Source organism: Pecten maximus, chromosome 2, assembly GCF_902652985.1.
Source record: "Pecten maximus chromosome 2, xPecMax1.1, whole genome shotgun sequence".
In the NCBI taxonomy this organism is placed as follows: Eukaryota; Metazoa; Mollusca; class Bivalvia; order Pectinida; family Pectinidae; genus Pecten; species Pecten maximus.
Window position 1 is genome coordinate 52,517,946 of NC_047016.1, and position 23,725 is coordinate 52,541,670.

Below are 23,725 nucleotides of genomic sequence, written 5' to 3' on the forward strand. Positions count from 1 at the left end.
CAATATTAACAATTGGTAAATTGAAATCGTCGGTTGTTTTCTTTATATCCAGTTCTACATGATATATCCGAGCAATATTATCTAATATGTTTGGGTTTTTTATTGTTATTCAAAGAAAACACATCGTAAGTATACCTAATATTGAAGTATTTTTCAAGGTCAAACTTTGAACAACAAGGTCTAGGATCTAATCAGTAATTACAAACACACGCATTTTATCAAGTCAAATGTGTATAATGTGTAGTGCTTACAGCTCATGGATCAAGGGGAAGATTTTACAAAATTTAAAAACAAGTGTTAATGTCCGGTGGTATGAACAGTGTATCACACGACCTAGTCAAACATGGCGGATAGGCGATTACTCAACACTGCTTATAACTACTAGTCGTTCAACGAAGACATGGGGATTCTCCTGCTAACAACCTTGATCCTCCTCCAACAAGTGTCAGGTAATATATACTAATATGTATGTATGTACAATAGCTTATGACAGTGTGCTGACAAGTATCTAAAGTGTATAAATACTCCAAATATCTTAGAAAGATTATTTAATGTTAACATTTACATTTCTGCTGCCTTATGTTGATTTGTATTCTATTTAAACTTATTTATTTATTTATTACCGACAGCGTAATCAGTTACATGGAATAGCCATTTTGAAGGTAGTATCGCGCCATTTATATTTAAAATCACACTTCTTTATAGTTTCAAACGATTAATTCAAAGAATCTCGACTAAGGACGTTTTCTAGGTGTATTTTAGTTTCCTCTCAGATTAAGTCTTTTGGTATATTTTCATCTAGGACATCACGTTCAAATTATTTAATAAATGACGATTAATCCAAACAACGAATAACAGACTGTATGTAATATTTACGAGTAAAACATAATGATACATAACTTATACGGAAGACACATGAAACACAGCTAACGCTACTGTCGCCGTGATGTCCTCGTACCTTAGATCTGGGTTTTTTGTTTTTATTTATTTCATCCGGGACCCTCGTGTCATATCTTGTATCTAACAAACGTGGGTATGTGATGTCCTAAGGGAGGTAACGTGTTCGGACCTTCCCACATAAACCTGAAAAATAGCAAATTAGTGGGATCAAAAATTAAAAATTTCATTTTGTAATAAATCATCGATTGAGCTCGGGTCATATCTGGCAGAAAAAAATACACAAAGATAATTTAGTCACTGGGCTTGATTTTATATCTTTATGTCCTATTTACACGATATGACCATATGTCCATGGAGAATAGAGGCACTGGCAGACATTTTCATAGACACACAACTGAAATTAAACAAAATGTAACATTTCAACCTATCACATTATCCTGAAAACGAACCAACCAGTCCTCACCGTCAGCATAGAGGTAGAGACCATAGGATAGCTATAGTGTTTACCCCGACTTAATGGATTTTAGCATGAAACCAGTTACTAAAATCCATTTTTCGATATTAAGTGGGAACATTTTACTTATAATGACTAACTCTTATTTGCATATGGTAGCAAACACGTGTATTTAAAGCATGATGTTATGATATATGATGTTTAACCTTTTAGGTAGAATGTTTAATCTTTTAGGTAGGATGTTTAACCTTTTAGGTATAATGTTTAACCTTTAAGGTAGGATGTTTAACGTTTTAGGTAGGATGTTTAATTTATTTTTTTAGTTAGGATGTTTAACATTTTTGGGTATAATGTTTAACGTTTTCAAATATGATGTTTAACCTTTTAGGTAAAATGTTTAACCTTTTAGGTTTGATCTTTAACCTTTTAGGTATAATATTAATCTTTTAGGTAGGATGTTTAACGTTGAAGGCATGAAGTTTAACGTTTTAGGTAGGATGTTTAATTTGGTTTTTTTAGGTAGGATGTTTAACATTTTAGGTAGGATGTTTAACCTTTAAGGTAGGATGTTTAACCTTTTAGGTATTATCTTTAACCTTTTAGCCAGGATGTTTAGCATTTTCAAATATGATGTTTAACGTTTTCAAATATGATGTTTAACCTTTTAGGTACAATGTTTAACCTTTTAGGTTTGATCTTTAACCTTTTAGGTAGGATGTTTAACGTTTTAGGTATAATATCCATATGGTGATGTCGGAGGAAGAGGTCGGGAAAGTACTCACAGATTTCCACACAGTGATGTGGAAGAAGAGGTAGAGAGTTTGGTGTGGTTTGGTTTATTTTGTTTAACGTCCTATTAACACCTAAGGTCATTTAAGGACGTGCCAGGTTTTTGGAGGTGGAGGAAAGCCGGAGTACCCGGAGAAAAACCACCGGCCTACGGTCAGTACCTGGCAACTGCCCCACGTAGGTTTCGAACTCGCAACCCAGAGGTGGAGGGCTAGTGCTAAAGTGTCGGGACATCTTAACCACTCGGCCACCGTGGCCCTACCTTCTAGGTAGAGAGAGTACTCACATATATCCACATGGTCGAGGAAGTTACTAGATACCTTTCACAATCGATTGTAGAAGTCGATTACGCCAACTAGTCATCCTTTATTAAAAACACGATGTTTTATAAAGAAGAGTTATAAAACTGCCCTTAATTTTATTTTTAGAATTTGAAATTTAATTACATGTGTTCATTTCTTTTCGAATTTAAATCATTTGTTTCTATACAGAAGATGCGGAGATATTCAACTGATCGGACGTGAGACACATATAAAGCCAATTCAGAAAACTTTATAAAACATTTCTTGTTTTAATCAGGTTCGAAGTATTTCATAATAACTCGACTGATGACGGCGCTAGAGGCATATACTGCTTGCATTGAGAATAACAGCATGTTGGCAGTACCACAAACGGAGGCCGAAGAACTGCTAGCGCGAACGAAGAATGAGACTGGAGATTTCGAAACTTGGACGGGGGAGTACGTTGATGAGGTTGCCCCATGGGTGTATGCCAGAGGTTCGTGCTTATTGTAACTTCGATTTTGTTCATCGATAATAACTGTTTAGAAACAAAACCAATATTATGTTTGAACCGTTGCTTCTGACCCCAGGAAAAAGGATGTGTGCTTCGATTTAGCACATAAAATGTTAACCAGCTTGTTGTATTTCATCGAGGGCTATTAATACATGTGTGTACGTGGAACTTTGGTTTTACTAGGACTATCAAACAAGCATGCAACGGAAACAGCTTGTACAGCACAGTTAAGTAAGATTAAACAGTTTTAAGAAGCGTTGATTGTAACATTTGAAATATGTTCTAGGTTGTTGGGGAGCAGTTGACGAAGCATTAGGACTGCTGAATCATACAGATAACAGCGGCTCGTTGTGTTTGCAGACGTGTGGTCCAAACATTGGCACTGTTTTTGTACGGGTATGGATTCATTGTATTTTACATTCCGTAAAGGTAGTACAACAAACCTAACAAATGTTTCGAAATACCATGAAGAATTATATTTCAACACTTTTACCACGTGGGAGAAGTACATGTTGTTACCATTATGTATAATTACTCAGACAACAAAGCAGAAAGTAGTTTACCCATTAATGCTCGCACGTGTGATTAATGATAGTATGCATAAGATGGTTCGATATTGTGGTTGAATATGCAACTCTGATTCAAATTATTTCAAAAATGTATATAAAAGAAAAATAAGAAAAAAAGAAATTCAAACAGACAGAATTTATTGAAAAAACGGCATATATAACAACATTACACCATAGTGTAAAGTTGTAATGTAACGGAATAATGTCGAGTTGGTTTTTTTGTTTTTTTTAATTAATTTTAATAACAACATTTATATATGCATAAATATTAATAATTGCTTAAAAATATGTTTTCCGATGATAAAAAGTTCCAATGTAATTATCTTAAAGAGGTATACAACATCTTGTTATTTTATTGATTTATCCCTAGGAAGACCAGTGCATTTGTAACTGGAATGATGACGCACAAGAAGCGACAAAGGACTTTTGTAACAGAGTCTGTAACGGGGATGGCGGCACGTGCGGAGGGCAAAAAGTATACTATACGCAGTATAGCAGGTGTAAGTACTAAGTCTATATTATACAATAAACTAAACATGTATGTCTATATGATATTTTTTTATTTAATAAGTTTGTTTTATATCAATGTATCCCATGGGATTGAGATTTCTTAATAATATCAAGCCCTTAGCTAGTTCTTAATACGTATTTAGACAAAACATATTTGTGGAATATCTTACGTAAGACATGTACAGAGGGGCTATTTTGTGTTATTAGTTGTTATATTTACTGAAGCTGTGGAGTAAAGTTTTTTGTTAAAAGCTAGTATACCTGGAATCTATTATGCAAGACCTAAATACAGGTGATACTTTGTTCATTAGTTACAGAATCTATGACGTAAGTAAAGTATAGAGGTGTTAAAAGGATTATGATTATACACAGTTTCTCTTGTCAGTAATATTGGATTATTTACATGTTATTAACTTTTGCAATATGTGTGTCTATTTTACCACAAATTTGCATGTCATTATTATTTCTTGCAAAGTTTAACATTTAAATTATGATATTGAACTTCTTAATTATGATGTTTAACCTTTTCTGTATGAAGTAAAAATACGTATTTAAATAAACAGAACACACTGTTAATGGCACGCTTTGACACTGCCAATCATTAGGCTTTTAGTTGAGAGGTTCCTAAGTAGGCCAGATTATAGATTCTGTATCCTTGTCTTTACTTGAGAGTGTCTCTTGTGAGCGAGATAATAGATTATGATCACTGGTCTGTAATTTCCCATCTGAAAGGTAAACGATTCCCTGGCTTCTAGTTATGGATTCTGTCCCCTGGCCTTGAGTTGAGAGTGTAGGCTTTAAGCGAGGTTAATTCGTCCCCTAAACTTTAGTTGATGGTGTACGCTATGAGCCATGTTATGGATTCTGTCCTTTGGCCTTTAGTTGAGAGTGTACGCTATGAGCCAGATTATGGATTCTGTCCTTTGGCCTTTAGTTGAGAGTGTACGCTATGAGCCAGATTATGGATTCTGTCCTCTGACCTTTAGTTAAGTTTCTGTATGAGCTATGTTATGGATTCTGTCCTCTGGCCTTTAGTTGAGAGTGTACGCTGTGAGCCAGGTTATGGATTCTGTCCTCTTGCCTTTAGTTGAGAGTGTACGCTGTGAGCCAGGTTATAGATTCTGTCCCCTGACCTTTAGTTGAGTTTCTGTATGAGCCAGGTGATGGATTCTGTTCCTGGCCTTAAGATGATCTCTGCTTGGGAGTCAGCTTTAGAGTTGGTGGTTTCTTATCTTCTAGTATGACATGGCTGGTTGTAGTATCAGTTTAACGTGTCTCTCTCAAAGCATCCGTCAGTGGACCCATCATTTGTGGATATCGTCCTCAAATGTAAGCCAATACAAGTATGAAATGATATAGTCAGTGTGACGGACAGACGGACGGATGGATGGATCATACATGGCCAATTTATTTAGGAACCTCTGGAACCTCTCAACTGAGGGCTTAAACTAACAAATGTATCAAACACGTAGTGCGATTGTTTCCGATTCCTATGTATGTTTATTACAAATACCATATTACATTAATTACATCTCTAGCATATGATAAGTACTGCTACTAGTTAAAACATTTATAATGTCATCCGTGGAGTCATTTATTCGAATACAAGTGAATATCTGCTTGGTCATTCACTGGACCCGGCATCCATTGATATTTAAGTAGGAGGTATTTGAGTATGGTTTGTGGAAATGCATTTACACAAACATTGTGAAACAAAATCTAGGAAAATGCGGCGTCGAATTGGCTATTTTGCGTGGAATGGATTTGATATATTTATAGTCAGTCCAATCTTTAACAAACTGCTTACATTTTAAAAAACACACATATAGGCGTCAAGTACGCCTCGAAATCGCTCTGGCTATCGTAAATAAATGAGGTCAATTCCATCTTCCTGGCTTCATCTGTGTTTATTATCTTTGACATCAACTACATGTACATATAAGTATAGTACAGGTGCATTGACTCAGTGATAGTTTTACGTAGATAGATTGACTGTAACGAAAAGAAACAGTACTTATTAGACTAATTAACTAAGCAACAGTTACTATTATGCCTTATCATCTATAACACATGACGAGTTTGATCTGTAGATGAGATCGAGACAACTCGCCCTCTACTATTCAGTATACAATACACATGACTTGACAAGACTAGGACGTTTCGGCCCAGAATGAATTTAACCGAACCTGATAAATATAGCAAAATACAATACTTTTACGATACTATTACTCTTACACATTTATAGCGAGTTAAACAGCAATGAAACAGCAATGTATCAATCATATCATAGCATACAAATACAGCAGAAATCAAGTGATAGACTAGAATGCACGAGGGACTTGTCGTCTGTCCACGGTTCACTGACATATTTATATATTGGCCGAATTATCCAAAATGACATTTTAACATGATGACATGAATTCCTAAACAAGCATAAATCATATTCAAATCATTCAACAGTAATTAGTTACCGTATCGTATCCTACGATAGTCCGAACGAATCTTCTCATACTCAAAACATGTGCTGCGCTTGGATAACGCTATCCCATAATATTCGTCTATACTAAAACCGGAAACCGGATAACCGTATTTTCCGGAATCTTAACAAAATTACCACAAATGAAACTAAACAATAAATTCAACATAAAACTAACATTTAGGCCGTAACATACCGGCCCCTTAATCGAGGCTTCAACCGAGATTATCAATTCGCAAAAACGGCCTAATAACCATCAAACACATCAATTAAATCATTATGCTTAATCATAAAATAATTACAATTACTGATATTTTAGTTCGAATTGGCCTTTCACTCAAGCGTTCACCGTATCCATTACTCAATGTCTGACTCGAGCAAGAGCACGAGTTTTGTCACTGGACGCGTTAACACATTGGAAGGGATCTTAACTTTCACGAATCGCACTAAGTCATGTTTGTCTTTCACAACTTCCTGAATCCTACCGGTTATCCACGCATGCCTAGGTGTACTATCAGCGATCAGCACAAGCTCTCCAGTCTGCATGTTACATCGTTTCTTCATCCATTTCTGGCGTCCTTGCAGAAGCGGTAAGTATTCCTTGGTCCACCTATTCCAGAAAATATCTGAAAGGTACTGTATCTGTCTCCACCTCCTTCTGGCATAGTTATCCGTGGCGACGAATGTCCCAGGTGGGAAATACTCTCCAGGCTGAAGCAATAGCAGATGGTTTGGGGTCAAAACCCGTAGGTCAGTTACGTTATCCGATGCTTCAGTTAACGGGCGTCCATTTAAGATAGCCTCTACCTCACAAAAGAGTGTCTGAAGTCCTTCGTCATCCAGTTTCGCATTCTGCTCATGCATAACGGAGTACAACACCTGTCTCACAGACCTAATGAGTCTTTCCCAGACTCCGCCGAAGTGAGAACCGGAGGGAGGATTGAATTCCCACTGAATGCTACTCTGCAACATGTTATCACGAATTTTGTCTGTGTTCCATTTCTGAATATTTTCCTTCATTTCTCGTTGAGCACCGACAAGGTTGGTTCCGTTATCCGATCTAATAAATACAGGTTTTCCTCTGCGAGCGATAAATCGTCGAATGGAGTTGATGCAAGAATCTGTATCGAGCGACGCAGCAACTTCTAAATGGACCGCACGAGTCACAAGACAGGTAAACAATACCCCATATCGCTTTACCACACTCCTTCCACGTTTCAGTTCAAAGGGTCCGAAGAAGTCCATCCCAGTTCTGCTGAAAGGAGGCTGATCAGCTGCGAGTCGCTCTGTGGGTAAGTTTGCCATCTTTTGCTCAACACATGGAGCTCTGTATTTCCTACAAGTCACACACTTGGAAAGAATAGATTTCACCAGAGTGCGAGCACCAACAATCCAATATTTTTCTCGAATGAATGCAAGAACAGTGTTCTTTCCTAAGTGACCACATGATCTGTGGGCATCATCCACAACGAGCCTCGATACGACAGATTCCCTAGGCAACACCACAGGGTGTTTTGTATCATACGAAATTTCAGCTCTTTCAAGACGACCTCCTACGCGAATGACACCATCTTTAACAAAGGGGTCAATCTTGAATAATTTCGAAGTCTTCTTGAGTTTTCGCGACTGAACACCATTGTCCTGGTGAAGGATCTTGCTTTCGGCTGCGAAGTACTTTCGTTGCTCATACTTAATCAACGCGGCTTCAGCTCGTTCCAGAATATCCACAGACAGGCACGCTGTACGAAGGTTTTTCTGTCCTTTGAGAAGTCTATCCTGTCTCTCTTTCGACAATGCTAACTTTATTTTCTGGTCGCGTTTCACAGGATCAGATTCTGAACTGCTGATGTCCTGTTTTATCTGCCGGCTCCTCTCAACAGCTCCCTGCAGGTTGTCCATAGCTCTCATAAGCCATCCAGTAGCTCTCCTAAGCTTATTGAAGTTGGAGTAATAGTCGAAAAGATTTTCGACACCACTTTATCCGTGATCTTAACATCCTTTTCCACAACGGGCCATTCACGTTCGGATTTCCAGAGGAACATTGGTCCACGAGTCCACGAGTCAGGCAACTTCGAAATGCTCGTTCCTCTTGATGCAACATCAGCTGGATTCTCCTTAGTGTTGATGTAATACCAGTCATCTTCCGACGTAGCTTCGTGGATAAGAGCAATGCGGTTAGCTACGAACGTGTGGAAGCGCAAATTCTTGTTTGCGATATACCTTAAGACTGAAGTGCTGTCAGTCCAAAAGAAGAATCGATCTATGTTGTAATTCAGCTGTTCTGTCACCATCCTGCCCAACTTCACTAGAGAAGAGGCAGCTGTAAGTTCCATCCGGGGTATAGTCACTGCCTTCAGTGGTGCGACTCTCGCCTTCCCGAACAAGAACGAGCAGTGGATCTTTCCGGTGACATCAACGAGTCGAAGATAGAATACCATTCCATATCCAATGTCACTTGCATCTGCGAAACCATGAAGTTGACAGGAGGTTACCTTGCCGAGGTTTTTCCCTTTGTAACACCGATCAATGGTAACATGCTCTAGTTCAGGTAGCTGAAGCAGCCAATCGGTCCAGTCCTTCAGATCTTTTCCTGTGATCTCCTCATCCCATCCCTTACCATCCCTACAAAGTCTTTGCAGAATTGACTTGGCCTTAAGAACAAACGGGGATGCAATTCCTAAAGGATCGTACACTGAGCTGGTTACTGATAGAATACCTCTTCTAGTAACGGGCTTGTCTTTCATCTGAATTTGGAATCCAAGGGAGTCATTCTCCATGAACCAATAAACTCCGAGAGCTCTTTCGATAGGTGGCTTACTATCCAGACTCCACAACTTGACGTCTTGGGCACGATCACCCTCTGGAATAGATTCCACAACCTCATCACTGTTACTCGTCCATTTGGTAAGTCGGAATCCTCCGGATTTACACATTTGAGTCACATCATGTATAAGACTAATCGCCTTCTTCTCTGTAGCAACGGAGGTCAGACAGTCATCGACATACATATTTCTTTTCAGTGTGTCCTGAACTTCTTGGGGAAACCGTTTTTGATTGTCCTCTACAGTTTTCTGAAGAGCAAAGTTGCAAACACTGGGAGATGATGAGGCTCCAAACAGGTGAACCGTCATCCTGTAGCTCCTTGGCTCATTCGCAGTATTCCCGTTGGGCCACCAGTAAAATCGCAGATAGTCTCTTTCATTTACTGGGACTTTCACCTGATAGAACATCGCTTCAATGTTTCCAATGACAGCCACTGGTTCCTCCCAGAATCGCATCAACACACCAAGAAGATTGTTTGTAAGGTCAGGTCCCTGGAGTAAGTTGTCGTTAAGGGAGACACCTTGATATCGCGCAGAGCAATCAAACACCACTCGAATCTTGTTCTTTTTCTTGTGGTATACACCATGGTGAGGAATGTACCAGACCTTTCCTTTGTCAAATCCCACAGGTGCTGGTTCCGCATGACCTTTCTCCAACAGTTTTTCCATGAAGGCAGTGTAATATTCTTTGAACTTGTTCTCAATGCTGCGTAATCTCCGTTTAGCCATTATCGAGTTATCAGGCAAAATAGTGACTTTGTTACGAAATGGAAACGAAACGCAGTAATGTTCCCCATCCTTATAAATAGAGTTTTCAGCCATATCCAAAAATTGTTTGTCCTCCCTCGAGTTTTCTTTTCTATCGTCAATAAGACGCTCAGGGAAATCGAGGTTCATAGATCTCTTAACCATGTCTTCGATGTCTTCTCCAGACTCATCCTGAATGTGAACTCTGTTGACTTGTATAGTACCGCTTTCTCGAAGAACATTCCAGACCACCCATCCAAGCTTAGTTCTTGTAGCATGTGGTGATCCACTAGGGCCTGCAAGTATCTCAATAGGCGAGTAGGCATCTGGTAAGTTGCTGCCAATCATCAAACCTATCTCACAGTTAGGCTCAGCTAGTGAAACCTTTGCTAAGTGTTCCCACCTTGACACCTCTGCTTGTGTTGGGATGTGCTTCTTAGACACGGGCATTTTCTCCTTCGTGAACACTCGCGGAAGATCAATAGCATTTTCCGAGTCAATGTCACTTACTTGCAGTCCACTGATGGAAAATGTGTTCATGATAAATGGCTCACCCATTGTACTCAGTGTAAGCTGTGTCTTCTTACCTCTAGCTCCAAGCTGTTTCATAACTGTCTCGGTGCAAAACGAAGCGCTACTACCTGTATCCAAGAATGCGTATGTCTCTATACTATGAGGTTTATCACGCAAGCGAATTCTAACTGGGACTATCGCCATGGCACAAGACACATCCCCCTTTTGATCTTCTTTTGCAATAGCATAACCAGTACTGGCATTCGATACACTAACAACTGACGAGCTTTCTTCGTTGTGTAAGATAGATGGATGACTTTTTTTGCATATGCCGCACTTGGAACGATTACGGCATCTCTTCGACAAGTGGCCTTTCTTGAGACAGCCAAAGCATAATCCCTTTTCTTTAATGAAGTTGACTCTTTCGTTCATAGGTTTGGCAGTTATCTTTTTGCAAGTATCCAAAGAATGGGAAGTAGAGTCACAGAAGAAACACTTATAATTCGGGGCTGGAGGAGGTACGGTGTCACTGGTGCTCTTAGGTATAGAATCTGTAACAATCCTTGGAACTGCATTGCTGGAACGTGCAATCTTTGTCTGAGTCTTTGGTCTTGAAGTCCCAGTGGCATTACTTCCATACGTAGGGTCGTTGACTTTCTTAGCCTCTGCCTTCACAAACTTCATCAAGTCTTGGAACTGAACCTTCCTCTTTGCATCCTTGTACTTATATACTTGGTTCCTCCATTTATCATGCAGATAGAAGGGTAGTTTGAGCATTAATTTCTTAATATTGTCCGAGTAGTCAAGAACGCCATTTGATTCTGTGCCAACTGCATTATCACACTCTACAAGAAACAAAGAGAAGTCATCGAGTGCCTTAGGGTCTCCAGGATGAATGGTGGGCCAGTCTAATGCTTTCTTGATGAAAGCTGTCGCTATAACTTCCTCATCGCCATAGCGATCCTCCAGCTGACTCATGGCTGCCTTATAAGCCTTGTCGCCGTTAAGATGGCTGAATCCTGACACCACTTTATGTGCATCTCCGAATGTAAGTTGTTCAAGGTAGTTCATCCTTTCATCGTCATCATCAGTGTTGATTACAACCTTCGAGTGAAATTGACGAATAAATCTGCGATATTCTAGAGGATCTCCACTAAACTTCTTTACCTCTGCCACAGGTTTTCTTAAATGTTGAACTACCGACTGAACTACGGTCAACTGAAGCATTAAGATTTTCATTTGAGTCGTACTTGTCGAGTACTCCGCTTCTCGCTTGAGCGACAGCTATACCGGTATCAAGTTCCAGCTCTTCCTCTTTGAGCTTTAGCGACAACTTAGCTAACTCAATTTCATGTTTCTTTGATAACGCTAGTTTCCTCGTCTCTAATTCTACCCTAACCTGTTCTTCTTTGATACGTTTCAGAGACGCGTATGAACTGGCAGTACTGGAAACGGATACATTATCATCGGCTTCTGGATCAGTTTTCTTTAAAATGCCTTGGCCTATTTTCTCACCAGCCACACTCAACTCTTCGGCTACAGATAAAGTGTTCTTACTCAATGTCATAGCACTCCGCGAAGAAATGTAGTCCTCAATCCAACCTTTGAATTGTTTCGCAGAATCATAATTCTCATTGAACCTTTGAACAAACTCATCATGCTCATGGGAAGAGACTTGGGGCAGCAAAATGTCATACAGTTCCAAATATTTTTCGAACTCACTCATCCACATACTGTATTTTTTACGCACAATATCCAAAGGTTCGTCATCTTCAGTGGCTATTTCTTTTAAATATCTTTCTGGCCTACATAGAGACTTGTATTTTTTGTCAAGCTGTTCCATATTGTACTGCATGCCTTTCTCACTAAATTTTCTGGCCCGTCCAGAATCTGAATTTAAGTCATACATGAAACCTTCTACAGCTTCTCTGTCTCTAGTAGCCATCTTGTTCCAGATCTGTATCACTTAAAAGCTTGAAGATCATACCTCTTACATCTGGGATGATACGTCAATGAATATAGGCGTCAAGTACGCCTCGAAATCGCTCTGGCTATCGTAAATAAATGAGGTCAATTCCATCTTCCTGGCTTCATCTGTGTTTATTATCTTTGACATCAACTACATACAAGTATAGTACAGGTGTATTGACTCAGTGATAGTTCTACGTAGATAGATTGACTGTAACGAAAAGAAACAGTACTTATTAGACTAATTAACTAAGCAACAGTTACTATTATGCCTTATCATCTATAACACATGACGAGTTTGATCTGTAGATGAGATCGAGACAACTCGCCCTCTACTATTCAGTATACAATACACATGACTTGACAAGACTAGGACGTTTCGGCCCAGAATGAATTTACCGAACCTGATAAATATAGCAAAATACAATACTATTACGATACTATTACTCTTACACATTTATAGCGAGTTAAACAGCAATGAAACAGCAATGTATCAATCATATCATAGCATACAAATACAGCAGAAATCAAGTGATAGACTAGAATGCACGAGGGACTTGTCGTCTGTCCACGGTTCACTGACATATTTATATATTGGCCGAATTATCCAAAATGACATTATAACATGATGACATGGATTCCTAAACAAGCATAAATCATATTCAAATCATTCAACAGTAATTAGTTACCGTATCGTATCCTACGATAGTCCGAACGAATCTTCTCATACTCAAAACATGTGCTGCGCTTGGATAACGCTATCCCATAATATTCGTCTATACTAAAACCGGAAACCGGATAACCGTATTTTCTGGAATCTTAACAAAATTACCACAAATGAAACTAAACAATAAATTCAACATAAAACTAACATTTAGGCCGTAACAACACATATTTAAATTACATGCCATCTAAACAGTTTATAAACTAAATTAGCAAATCTTCCTTGTACCTGCAACACTATCGACGTAATACATGTGATGCATTGTCACAATAGAGTCAGGTTGGTAGACTGGCCTTCCTTGTATACGAATTGCATACGTGTGGTGAGTGTGTCTGTTTCACTATAAATTCGTACTTCCTACCTGCAGTGTAACGACAATAGGATAATATTGATACTATCATCCTGTTACAGGTTATGAAAAACAGTGTCCGGCTGAGTTCAACATAGGGAAGAATTGTGTGTACATCGACTTGATGGGTATAAGAAAAGCGGCTCCATGTGAGGAACAACACTTCCCTGTCTGTGTGATAGGTAAATAACCACATGTTTTGTTATTGTACGATGTGTATATATGCCACAATTGTTAGTACACAAAACGCATTCTGCTGGTATAGGTGACGTCATTAATTCTGTCGGGTGTATCTATGACGTCTGCACACATGGCTAAGAGTTGTTGACACCATTTACCTTGTAAGATGGTGACACGATAGAATTGAAGGCGACAAAGATAGTATGATTGTTAATTTCTCGAAAGTATTATATATTGGTTTATTTTTTTATGATGAACATTCAAATACCCATATAATTTGTTTGCTTTGTTTTTCGAGTATATTTTGATACTTTTAAATAATTTGCCCACTAACAGACAAGGTTATTGTCAGAAATCTACTTTGTCATCGATCTTTAGACCCAAATGGCCTTGACCTTGGACCCAGTGACCTTGAAATTTGGTCAGTTAACTCTTTGTGTGAATTTTGCCTTCCGTAACAATTGTCCATTAGTAAGAAAGATACAAACTTTGACCTTGTCATTTTGAACCCAATTGTTTTGACCTTTAACCTTGATTTTTTGACATCAGTATGTATTTTAGTGTCTTGAGCACAAATTTCATATAAAAATGCAACAGTATATCTATCACCGTCAATACATTACACAACACAAACTCACAACATCAAAGGCGGGGGTGGAGCAATAATCGTCTCTCATTGTACGAGATGCAGCGGAATATATTAGGCCTGTCCTTGGGTTCTCCAATATCCCATAATTTTCTTATTTTAGCAAAGTTTTATTGACTTTTTATTAGTCAATTGGATTGAACATCAAGCCAGGCCTTCGTGTAATACCTTTACATTATTACATTAGCATATTTTGCAATAGGTATCCAATGTCATCGGTAAACTGAAAGATCTCCAATTTATAGAAGAATTGATACCTTTGTAATTAATCACAATCAAATTCAGCATATGTTTTATGCGTAATATTATATTTATTCATAGCACTGATGCACATTTTATGACAAGTTGTCTTGTATGAGTTCCGTTGGAAAACAAATCTATAATTCATCATATAGAGTTGTAAATAAGTTAATCTACTTTTCATCGTATATGTCAAATTAAGACTAATTAATTATGTGGGAAGGTTTTAATGTTCATTTGAATTTCTCCTAAAATTAGGTATTGTTAAAATATATCAACATTATAAAGTAAACATTTTTCAAAATGTCCATTCCGTCCAGTCAGTGAAAAGTTTCAATTAATTGTCTATATTACACCATGTTAACATTTATTCTTAGGTACACTCAATGAGTTGTTAAGTGTCATTTATAATTATTTACAAGTTGTGAGGGATATTTCACATCACGTGTCTTAGTTTGACTTATAGATATTTACGTATGGTTTGAAGAATACCTTTGTTTATATTCGTGGTGCATATCATACATCCATTTAAAAGAGTATGTGCATTATAAGTGTAGTGGACATGATTTAATATAGCCGTTGGTGTTACACTGTCATTTAACTGTCTTTTAGAGTCAATAAAAATTGCATATTTAAATATACATAGTGTTGTAAATTTTCAAATTCCTGATTAAAACTACATGCTTCTGATTCATATAGGTAATCATGTTAATCAAAATTTAGGTTTCTTACCTGTATTTCTGAGTTCACATTTGTTTTCTTGTTCGATTAAAAATAAAGTTATCATCGTCAGATTTTTCTATAATTGCTTTAGAGAGTTGATGTTTATACATCAGCTGGGAATAGATTGAATTTTCAGAACATTGAGTGGGGGTGTTAGCAGACTGGACCCAGAGACAAACCGTGTAGGACTATTGTTCTTACATGCAGACATGTTGATTAAAAACCCTCTGTTGGTACCAGTTGTTCAAAAGGTGATTAGTTTAATCACTTGATTAGTGAAAATCTCTTTTCTTTTTTTTTCAAACCTGAGTTGTGTATTCTTTTAAAAAACATGCAGAAAGAGACTGATGAATTCTGAATTCTTGTTAAATTGTGATTAGCCTAATCACCTTTTCAACAACTGAGCCCCGAAAGGCAATATTTAAACCACTGTTAAACGTTTCTTGTTACACCATACTGTTCTAATCTATAAAATGAACCCCCTGACAAACTCCATCATAGGCCTTACTGATATCATAACATATAGATTTAATTTCGTTAATGCAGAATGATTCGCAGTTATAGGATAATATATTTCTAATGATTAATTTACTATTGGGTCGTTTGGCATGAAGCGTGACTGGTATTTCTGTTTTGTTATTATATTGCAATAACACAAATATCATCACCCCCTCCTACACCGAAGACAGCTTGGGAATAGGGGAGGCTATTAATTGCTAAGATGATAGAACTCCCCGTACAAATTTATCACTACCATTACTACTGTTGTAAATGTGTCTGTGTTTGCTGTAGGTAAAGGAAGAGACGCTACGATAGAGTTGTTCGTCAATGCTAGTGATGAATTGAAGAAAATGTCATGGAAAGTTTCAAATAAATTCTGCCTGAGAAAGGGTGGCGTGCTTGCTGATATTTCGGAGAAAACGCAAGTACTTAAAAGAATCGCAAATGAACTGAACATAACTTCCTCCAAACCAACCTTCTGGATAGCGCTTAATAGAGCGATCACACCGCCAAAATCTATAACAGGTAATAAATTACTGACACAATTTCCCTCATATGTTATATAGCAAAGGGGTATATTTTTCAAGGTTCAAATATTGCCCTTTATTCCATTCCATTAGTATACAGTTGAAATGGAGTGCCCATATCATAAGTCGCTTGACACTGCCATACATGAAGCCAAAGGGACTAAGATATTACATGGGTTCCAGTATGCCGATAAGTGGTTCTGTTGTTGTGGCCTGTCGTGCCAATTTCGAAATTGCAAAAATCTTTATGACTAGATCTGAAAAATATGACCGCATGCTATTCCTTGTAGCCAAATAATAGATATTCAGGCTCTGATCATTGTGCGTATGTTGATGTCCAACACATGTGAACTCTAATAAAAATTGCTGTTATCTGATACTCACAGGAACTTCCTCACTGAGCAATTCCTCGCAATGTTTCTACATTGCAAAAGGTGGAAATGGTACCATGTACAAGAATTGTGAGGAAAAGGCATTTGCGTCTTGTAGAAGGAAATGTAAGTATATCGATCGTATGTTCCGTGATTTTAATAAAGTAACAATACGTTTCGCGGAAAAAACATTTGATACCATCAAATAATTTATCTTTATTTTGGACATATTTGTATGCACCTTAACACGATACTTTAGTGTTTAGCAATGCATTACCAGGAATTTCCTACCATTTGTATTGGATAAAATATCTAATGTTCGATGTTTGGTGAAATGCCTAGTGGTTCCGTTGTCACCAGCCTTGGTCTCATTTTGAGAATGTGACGCACCGAATTTTTCCTAAATGTGTAGGGCGGGTGTCGCATAAAACCACTTACCCTCACGGAGAGTACTTGTTCTTATTCGTCATACCAGTGAAACCGGCGGAGAAGGGGAAGAGGAGAGGGGCTGGTCCTTAGTTTACCTCTCCTTCCCTCTGATAGTATATCTAAGTACGTAACAGGGGCCGCGGGGGCCGAGTGGTTAAGGTGTCCTGACACTTCATCACTAGCCCTCCACTTCTGGGTTGCGAGTTCGAAACCTACGTGGGGCATTTGCCAGGTACTGACCGTAGGCCGATGGTTTTTCTCCGGGTATTCCGGCTTTCCTCCACCTCAAAAACCTGGCACGTCCTTAAATAACCCTGGCTGTTAATAGGACATTAAACAAAAACAAACCAAACCAAACCAAGTACGTAACACCAATGTTTTTTTCAGCAGTCCAGCGGCTTTGGATTTTTATCCAAACTTCACATAAGTTCAAAGGACAGTAATATATCTGACAGGTTTTAGTAGCAGGGTTGTCGGGTTAAGTCTATGGTCACTATTACTATTTTCAGCAGGGGACGTATGGGGACATGTATTGCTTGAGTAATAGCCAGTACGCTTGTTCTCTTTTTACTTTTTCAAATTTAAATTTATAATTTTGTTAATATTTTGACCTCGTTATATCGATTTTAGTTGGAATTATGGTTTCGTTATTACGTTGATAATACTTTTTTCCCCTTACAGTAGACAGCACAAGCCCTACTGATACGGTAACCTCTCAGACCAAAAACGGAAGTAGTTCCGAGGACAGTACGTCTAATGTGCAGGTTACTGGTATCTCCATCGGTACGTATCCTATTCGTCCTCCCTTATCTTTCGTTTGCTCTAAACTGTCAGCACAGTATATCCCGTATACCCTTTGTATATCACTAGGTGACGATCCCGTTATATTTTTTTTTTTTTTTTTTTTCTTTTTTTTATGCTAAGGTTCTCATTCATATCTGCATGTAATATTTATTTTATTTTGTCCGATCAATACCGTTTCCGGCGCATACCTAAAACAACATTCTAGTAAACTTTCAAAATGTCCTTGTTACCACTGAAACACAAAGCAAATATCTTTTCAGCATTCCCAGGGCATAAAAATCCGTTGAAAGCAACTTATGAAACTCCATGTGCATTGTGCTTTAGTAGGTTTCTTATTGTCAATTCTATTGCCACCAAAGGCCTAAAATTACGACACTCCACAAAGTATCTTAATGACCTTCTCCTTCTGTCGCCTCATTTATACGCTTAAGCTATACTATATCCCTGTATGCTTAACCGTGCATATATGTTTTAATTCTCTGGGTCTTCACATAAAATATTTAGTCATACTTCATGAATCAATATTAAATGTCAAAAGAGTTTCTCGATTTTGGAACGTGTTGAAAGCCTTTCCCCCTCTGCATTCGCCTGCTTTTTGGGTCTAACTTTTTTCACATGATGGAATATTGCAATACTAATTTCAAATCTACAGCTTTAAAAACAAATAAAAATATTTTTAAATTCAGTTTTAGATTGATATCTCCAAAGTATTTTTCTATAAACTCGTTGATTAAGAATTGACAAAATTTCTTGAGACAAAAATACAAATTCCATCGAACAAATATTTACATATTGGATATGTATTCATTGTAAAAAGGTAAAATTGTTTTAAATGTGCAACTCAAAATCTATATAAAAATGTATCATTTCGTTGTTCATGAGTGCCTTTCCGGGAATTTCTTACAGTGGACAACACAAGCCCTGTTATTAATGATACGACAACCTCTCAAACAAAAGATAGTAGTTCGGAGGACAACACGTCTGGCGTCCAGGTTACTGGTATCTCCATCGGTAGGATCTGTTGATTGTCTCTCGTCATTCATTTTCTCTACTTGATATCAATATACTATGTATGTTGGTACGGCACATTTCCCTTAGTCCCGCCCTAATTAATATCTCGATACGTCCTATTTTCCCTCTTCACGCTCGAGTTTTCATCTCAATCCACACCTTCTTTTTCTTGATTTCGTCTTGTCTATGGGCGTTACCGGAACATATCAAGGAAACTTCGTGAAACTTCATGAGGGGATCATACTTGGCACTTAGTAGTTTCATCTGCTATACGGTCGTGTTATTTTCGAATATCACCAATTTGGCATTTCTGGAAAATATCTCTAACCTGTCCAAAACAAAACTTCGTGTGCACGGCATCCTTGATATCTAGTACCTTGAATGACATCAGCTGTATTGCATGTTTTCATTCACTCATATTTCACTGGGTGATTTTCCGTTTTTTCTAGGGATGGTATGAATCTTTCTCCCGCGTTCATAGTTTTGTCTCCCATTTATCTTGTTCAAAATTTCTCTGTCACTGTCTAAGGAGTGGTATCTGTCAAATCCGAAAGTATGAAATATCGCATGTTCTTAGATTCTTTTTTAGTAACTGGGCCCTTCGTAAATTAAAAAGCATGATGGGAGAAAAATAGCCAGAATTTCACCCATCGGGTTAAATATGAGATCCCGTCTCACTCCCAAAGGGTTGCATGATTAGTTTTCTTTTACCCTTTTGTATATCGAATATGTTGACATGATATAATTCAATAGCCGACGTGACGTCTTTGTATTTGTTGCCGTGACGTCAGGTTATTGTTAAGTGCGTGCAAATAGGACGTGTAGCCTGCGTTAACCCTAGGGTGAGGTAAGAAATGCTGACAGCTGTAAAATTGTAGAAATCCAGTCCAGAGAAAGAGAAATCCCTGTTCCAGTAAGATTGTTGTAAATTATTTTCCTGTCAACATACAAACACCGGGGGAAGCACTGAATATATATATCAGAATATATCACAATGTCCTTTTTAGACAGCTCCATCTCTTAACGGCAATGTCTTTGATCTCTCAATCACATATTCACATCCGTTTGCCTATTTATATCCTATACACTTGTTTTTTCTATATGTCTAAGTAGGAGTCTCGGCACAAAATAGTTTATCTTAATACACAATTGAAAGTTAAAATGATAACATTTGAAGTTCTTAGTATTACTAAATAACATTGACAGCTGTTCCCATCATCGATTCAACAGCAATTTCCATCCTGCATATCAAAACACAGCGATAGGAGCCGTGAAATTCCGACAAAGCAAAACTAGAGAGAAAGTATCCACAACTGGAATAATATCTTTATAATTCAGACAGGAATGAAATGACTTTTCTATTGAGGCTCTGTAACAAGAGGTATTGATATTGACTTACCTTTCATGTGGATGTGTCTTTACAGGTTACATCGTGCTAGCAGTTGTTGTGGGAGCTTCTTTCATTGGAATTATCATTGGAACATCAGTTCTACTGAAGAGAAGGTACATGTAGCATGTATTGTTATTTTTAGTACCTAACCACGTGCTCATCAACACACGTGTATTCAAATTATAAGAATATATATATACTGTATAAAAAAATAACAAAAAACAGACTTTGCCGCAAGGCCTTTCTGCCCTCTCAGGCTTCTTCAGGCGAACTGAACTTTTGTTTATTTGTACGTTGCTTAGATCTAAGCAACGTACAAATAAACAAAAGTTCAGTCCGCCTGAAGAAGCCTGAGAGGGCAGAAAGGCCTTGCGGCAAAGTCTGTTTTTTGTTATTTTTTTTATTCATTCACCTTCGCAAGGACAGATTTCAATTTCTTATATACTATATACTGTATATATATATATATATATATAATGTATTACACATAAGCTTCTTCGATGCAGTTTTGTTTTTCTTAAGTGGATGTGTACAGTGATTTAGTTGTATATTATATTTTGTTAACGTACTATATTGAACCTCGCCTGCTGTCTTAAAATTAAATAAAGCAAGCCCTATTGAGTTCATGTCTTGGTATCGGATAATTTTGACTGCAATAATCAGTTATACAAGACATACATTAAAGAATCGGGTGTTAATTTGTTGAATGATCGTATGCATTGAATGATTTGAAGTGAAAAGGAAGACACTTGATGCCCAAGCATTATTTTTCGCAGTCGTCAAAGTGCGCTTGGTGACGTCACTATTGAAACAACGTTTTGGTTTGGTATTTGATAAGGTCATTTATGGTCGCTGTTCCCGACGATCACTGAAGCTTTTATATACCTAGTGTCATCATAATAAAATGTCGTACATTGGCACGGTAGCGTGACAGCCAACCGGGTCACACATTATACTGAGAAAGGGCAAGCAATTCGCCACCGCCAATTTTAAAGCTGGTGGCAAGGAGAGAGCATATCTTGAATAAAAAACAGAAATCATAGCCTGTCTCACAGTGGCGAACGCTCCAAAGAAGACAGAAAAGAAAGCCAGATGTATTCTAAATCATACAATAATGGCAGCCAGTATATTTCGTAAGGCCTACATATAATCTCAGCCGTTATGTGTGTTCGTATTTATAGCGATTCGTTTTTGAAGAACGCTTGTTGGCTAATTGAAATCGTTTGATGTGAATTAGTCGATGTTTGATGTAGTTTGATGTCAGTAAGCTGAATAACGTGCTTCAATTAAATACGACATCGAGTTCAAAACTTTGACAGGAGAGCCTGTACACAGTCGAGTTTTTTTGTTTTTTGTTGTTGTTGTTTTTTGGGGGGTTTATTTTGTTTGGGGGTGGGGGTTGCATTAATTGCCTTTCAAATTAGCTTCATGATAACCAAGTTTCAAAATGCCTATTGTAGAAAGAAGTCAAGGGGAAATAACCCTTCCCAAAGTCGTCCACAATATGACTACACGGATGTCGCAGAGCACCAATCATCTGGGATAGAACTACAGGTTCAAGGCAGCAGACCTACTGGTACATCCGGAAGTGGATCAAACACGAACAGTGGACATGATATAAGAAACATGGATGAGGAGAACTACGATATGATGACAAACCACTCCCGTCCACAACAGAACTCGAATGCAACTGAATCTAACGCATATCATAGCGTGGCCGTTGGTCCAGAGGGAGATTATAACGAGCTCCGAATTGGCCAAATCAAAGTTGACGTAGAGATGCGGGACTCGTTCTACGCCACTGGTCAGTCCCTATCAGCAATGGAGGGTAATTACGACGAATTCCAGAAACGCGATGGACACGCGGAAACTGAATCCAACTACGATCATACCTTTCACTTGCATGATTGAACGGAAGAAAATAATTGAAAGGGGACAGTCTTTATTGTGTACCTGTAAACACATGTTGGTATGCTACAAATTATTGCTACCGTCAAACCCATAGCTTTGGACCTTAAACTGCACATGTATGCATGCCTGTGTATTAAACACACATGGCTGATGTCCGAATGTAATTCAAACCAACCTCTCCTTGTAAAGAGAGCATAACTTTTCTGCAGTATTGTATATTGTGACGTTACGTTTTATGTGAGTGGAGCGAGTTTTAATTCAAAGATATCTAAAATATCTCATAGATGTCTGTGGTTATTCAGCAAGGAAAGTGGTAGAAGAGATGTTTACAAGTTAATATGTGTACTTTGTCAAATTCTAGAAAATGATTCACACATGTCAGATTTTAATTTGGTAATGTGTTGGTCAAGCCTATAATTAAATCAGATTGAAAGCGTCATTTTTGTTAAATAGAGTAGATATTTGTGTTGTAAATAAAAGCATGTCTTTCCTTTTTTCGTACTAAGTACTGAATATATCACCGTGCAGGTCACAATGACCTTGTACACACAAAGGGTAAGTGATTTTCAGTCACCTCAGTGACCTACGTAGTGCACACCACCAGGGACATGCATAGATGTACATATTGTATGTACATAGATGTACATATTGTTTATACGTCCCTGACACCACCAGGGACGTACATAGATGTACATATTGTATGTACGTCTGACACCACCAGGGACATACATAGATGTACATATTGTATGTACGTCTGACACCACCAGGGACATAAATAGATGTACACATTGTATGTACGTACCTGACACCACCAGGGACGTACATAGATGTACATATTGTATGTACATAGATGTACATATTGTATGTACATAGATGTACATATTGTATGTACGTCATGACACCACCAGGGACATACATAGATGTACACATTGTATGTACGTCCCTGACACCACCAGGGACATACATAGATGTACATATTGTATGTACATAGATGTACATATTGTATGTACGTCATGACACCACCAGGGACATACATAGATGTACACATTGTATGTACGTCCCTGACACCACCAGGGACATACATAGATGTACATATTGTATGTACGTCATGACACCACCAAGGACGTACATAGATGTACATATTGTATATACGTCCTGACATCACCAGGGACATACATAGATGTACATATTGTATGTACGTCATGACACCACCAGGGACATACATCAATGTACATAGTGTATGTACGTCCTGACATCACCAGGGACATACATAGATGTACATATTGTATATACGTCCTGACACCACCAGGGACATACATAGATGTACATATTGTATATACGTCCTGACATCACCAGGGACATACATAGATGTACAT

General features: G+C 38.0%; 1 protein-coding gene and 1 long non-coding RNA gene across 3 annotated transcripts; one reads left to right on the forward strand and one right to left on the reverse strand.

Moving 5' to 3' along the window:
* Positions 1-319: 319 nt before the first annotated feature.
* On the forward strand, positions 320-22,847 carry LOC117322458. Of its 2 annotated transcripts, XM_033877383.1 has the most exons (11): positions 320-449; positions 2,723-2,920; positions 3,225-3,334; positions 3,878-4,007; positions 13,679-13,798; positions 16,198-16,431; positions 16,820-16,930; positions 17,915-18,016; positions 18,944-19,048; positions 20,473-20,551; positions 21,899-22,847. In XM_033877383.1, exons 1-11 carry the CDS (start codon positions 401-403, stop codon positions 22,347-22,349), a joined length of 1,689 nt encoding a protein of 562 aa, XP_033733274.1. In that variant the 5' UTR covers positions 320-400; the 3' UTR covers positions 22,350-22,847. The 2 variants fall into 2 exon arrangements, with proteins under 2 accessions (XP_033733274.1, XP_033733275.1); XM_033877384.1 differs by lacking the exon at positions 18,944-19,048.
* Positions 12,660-13,348, reverse strand: LOC117322459. The gene is made up of 2 exons (XR_004531555.1): positions 13,233-13,348; positions 12,660-12,754 (listed from the first exon to the last, which is right to left on the reverse strand). It is a non-coding gene; the product is annotated as an uncharacterized LOC117322459 (long non-coding RNA).
* Positions 22,848-23,725: the final 878 nt, after the last annotated feature.

Bases quoted from the DNA above. Each gene is read 5' to 3' on its own strand.
- LOC117322458 (XM_033877383.1), top strand. From the start codon at position 401: ATGGGGATTCTCCTGCTAACAACCTTGATCCTCCTCCAACAAGTGTCA. The intron at 3,335-3,877 runs GTATGGATTCAT...ATTTATCCCTAG, and splicing joins TTGGCACTGTTTTTGTACGG to GAAGACCAGTGCATTTGTAA. The intron at 4,008-13,678 runs GTAAGTACTAAG...ATCCTGTTACAG, and splicing joins CTATACGCAGTATAGCAGGT to GTTATGAAAAACAGTGTCCG.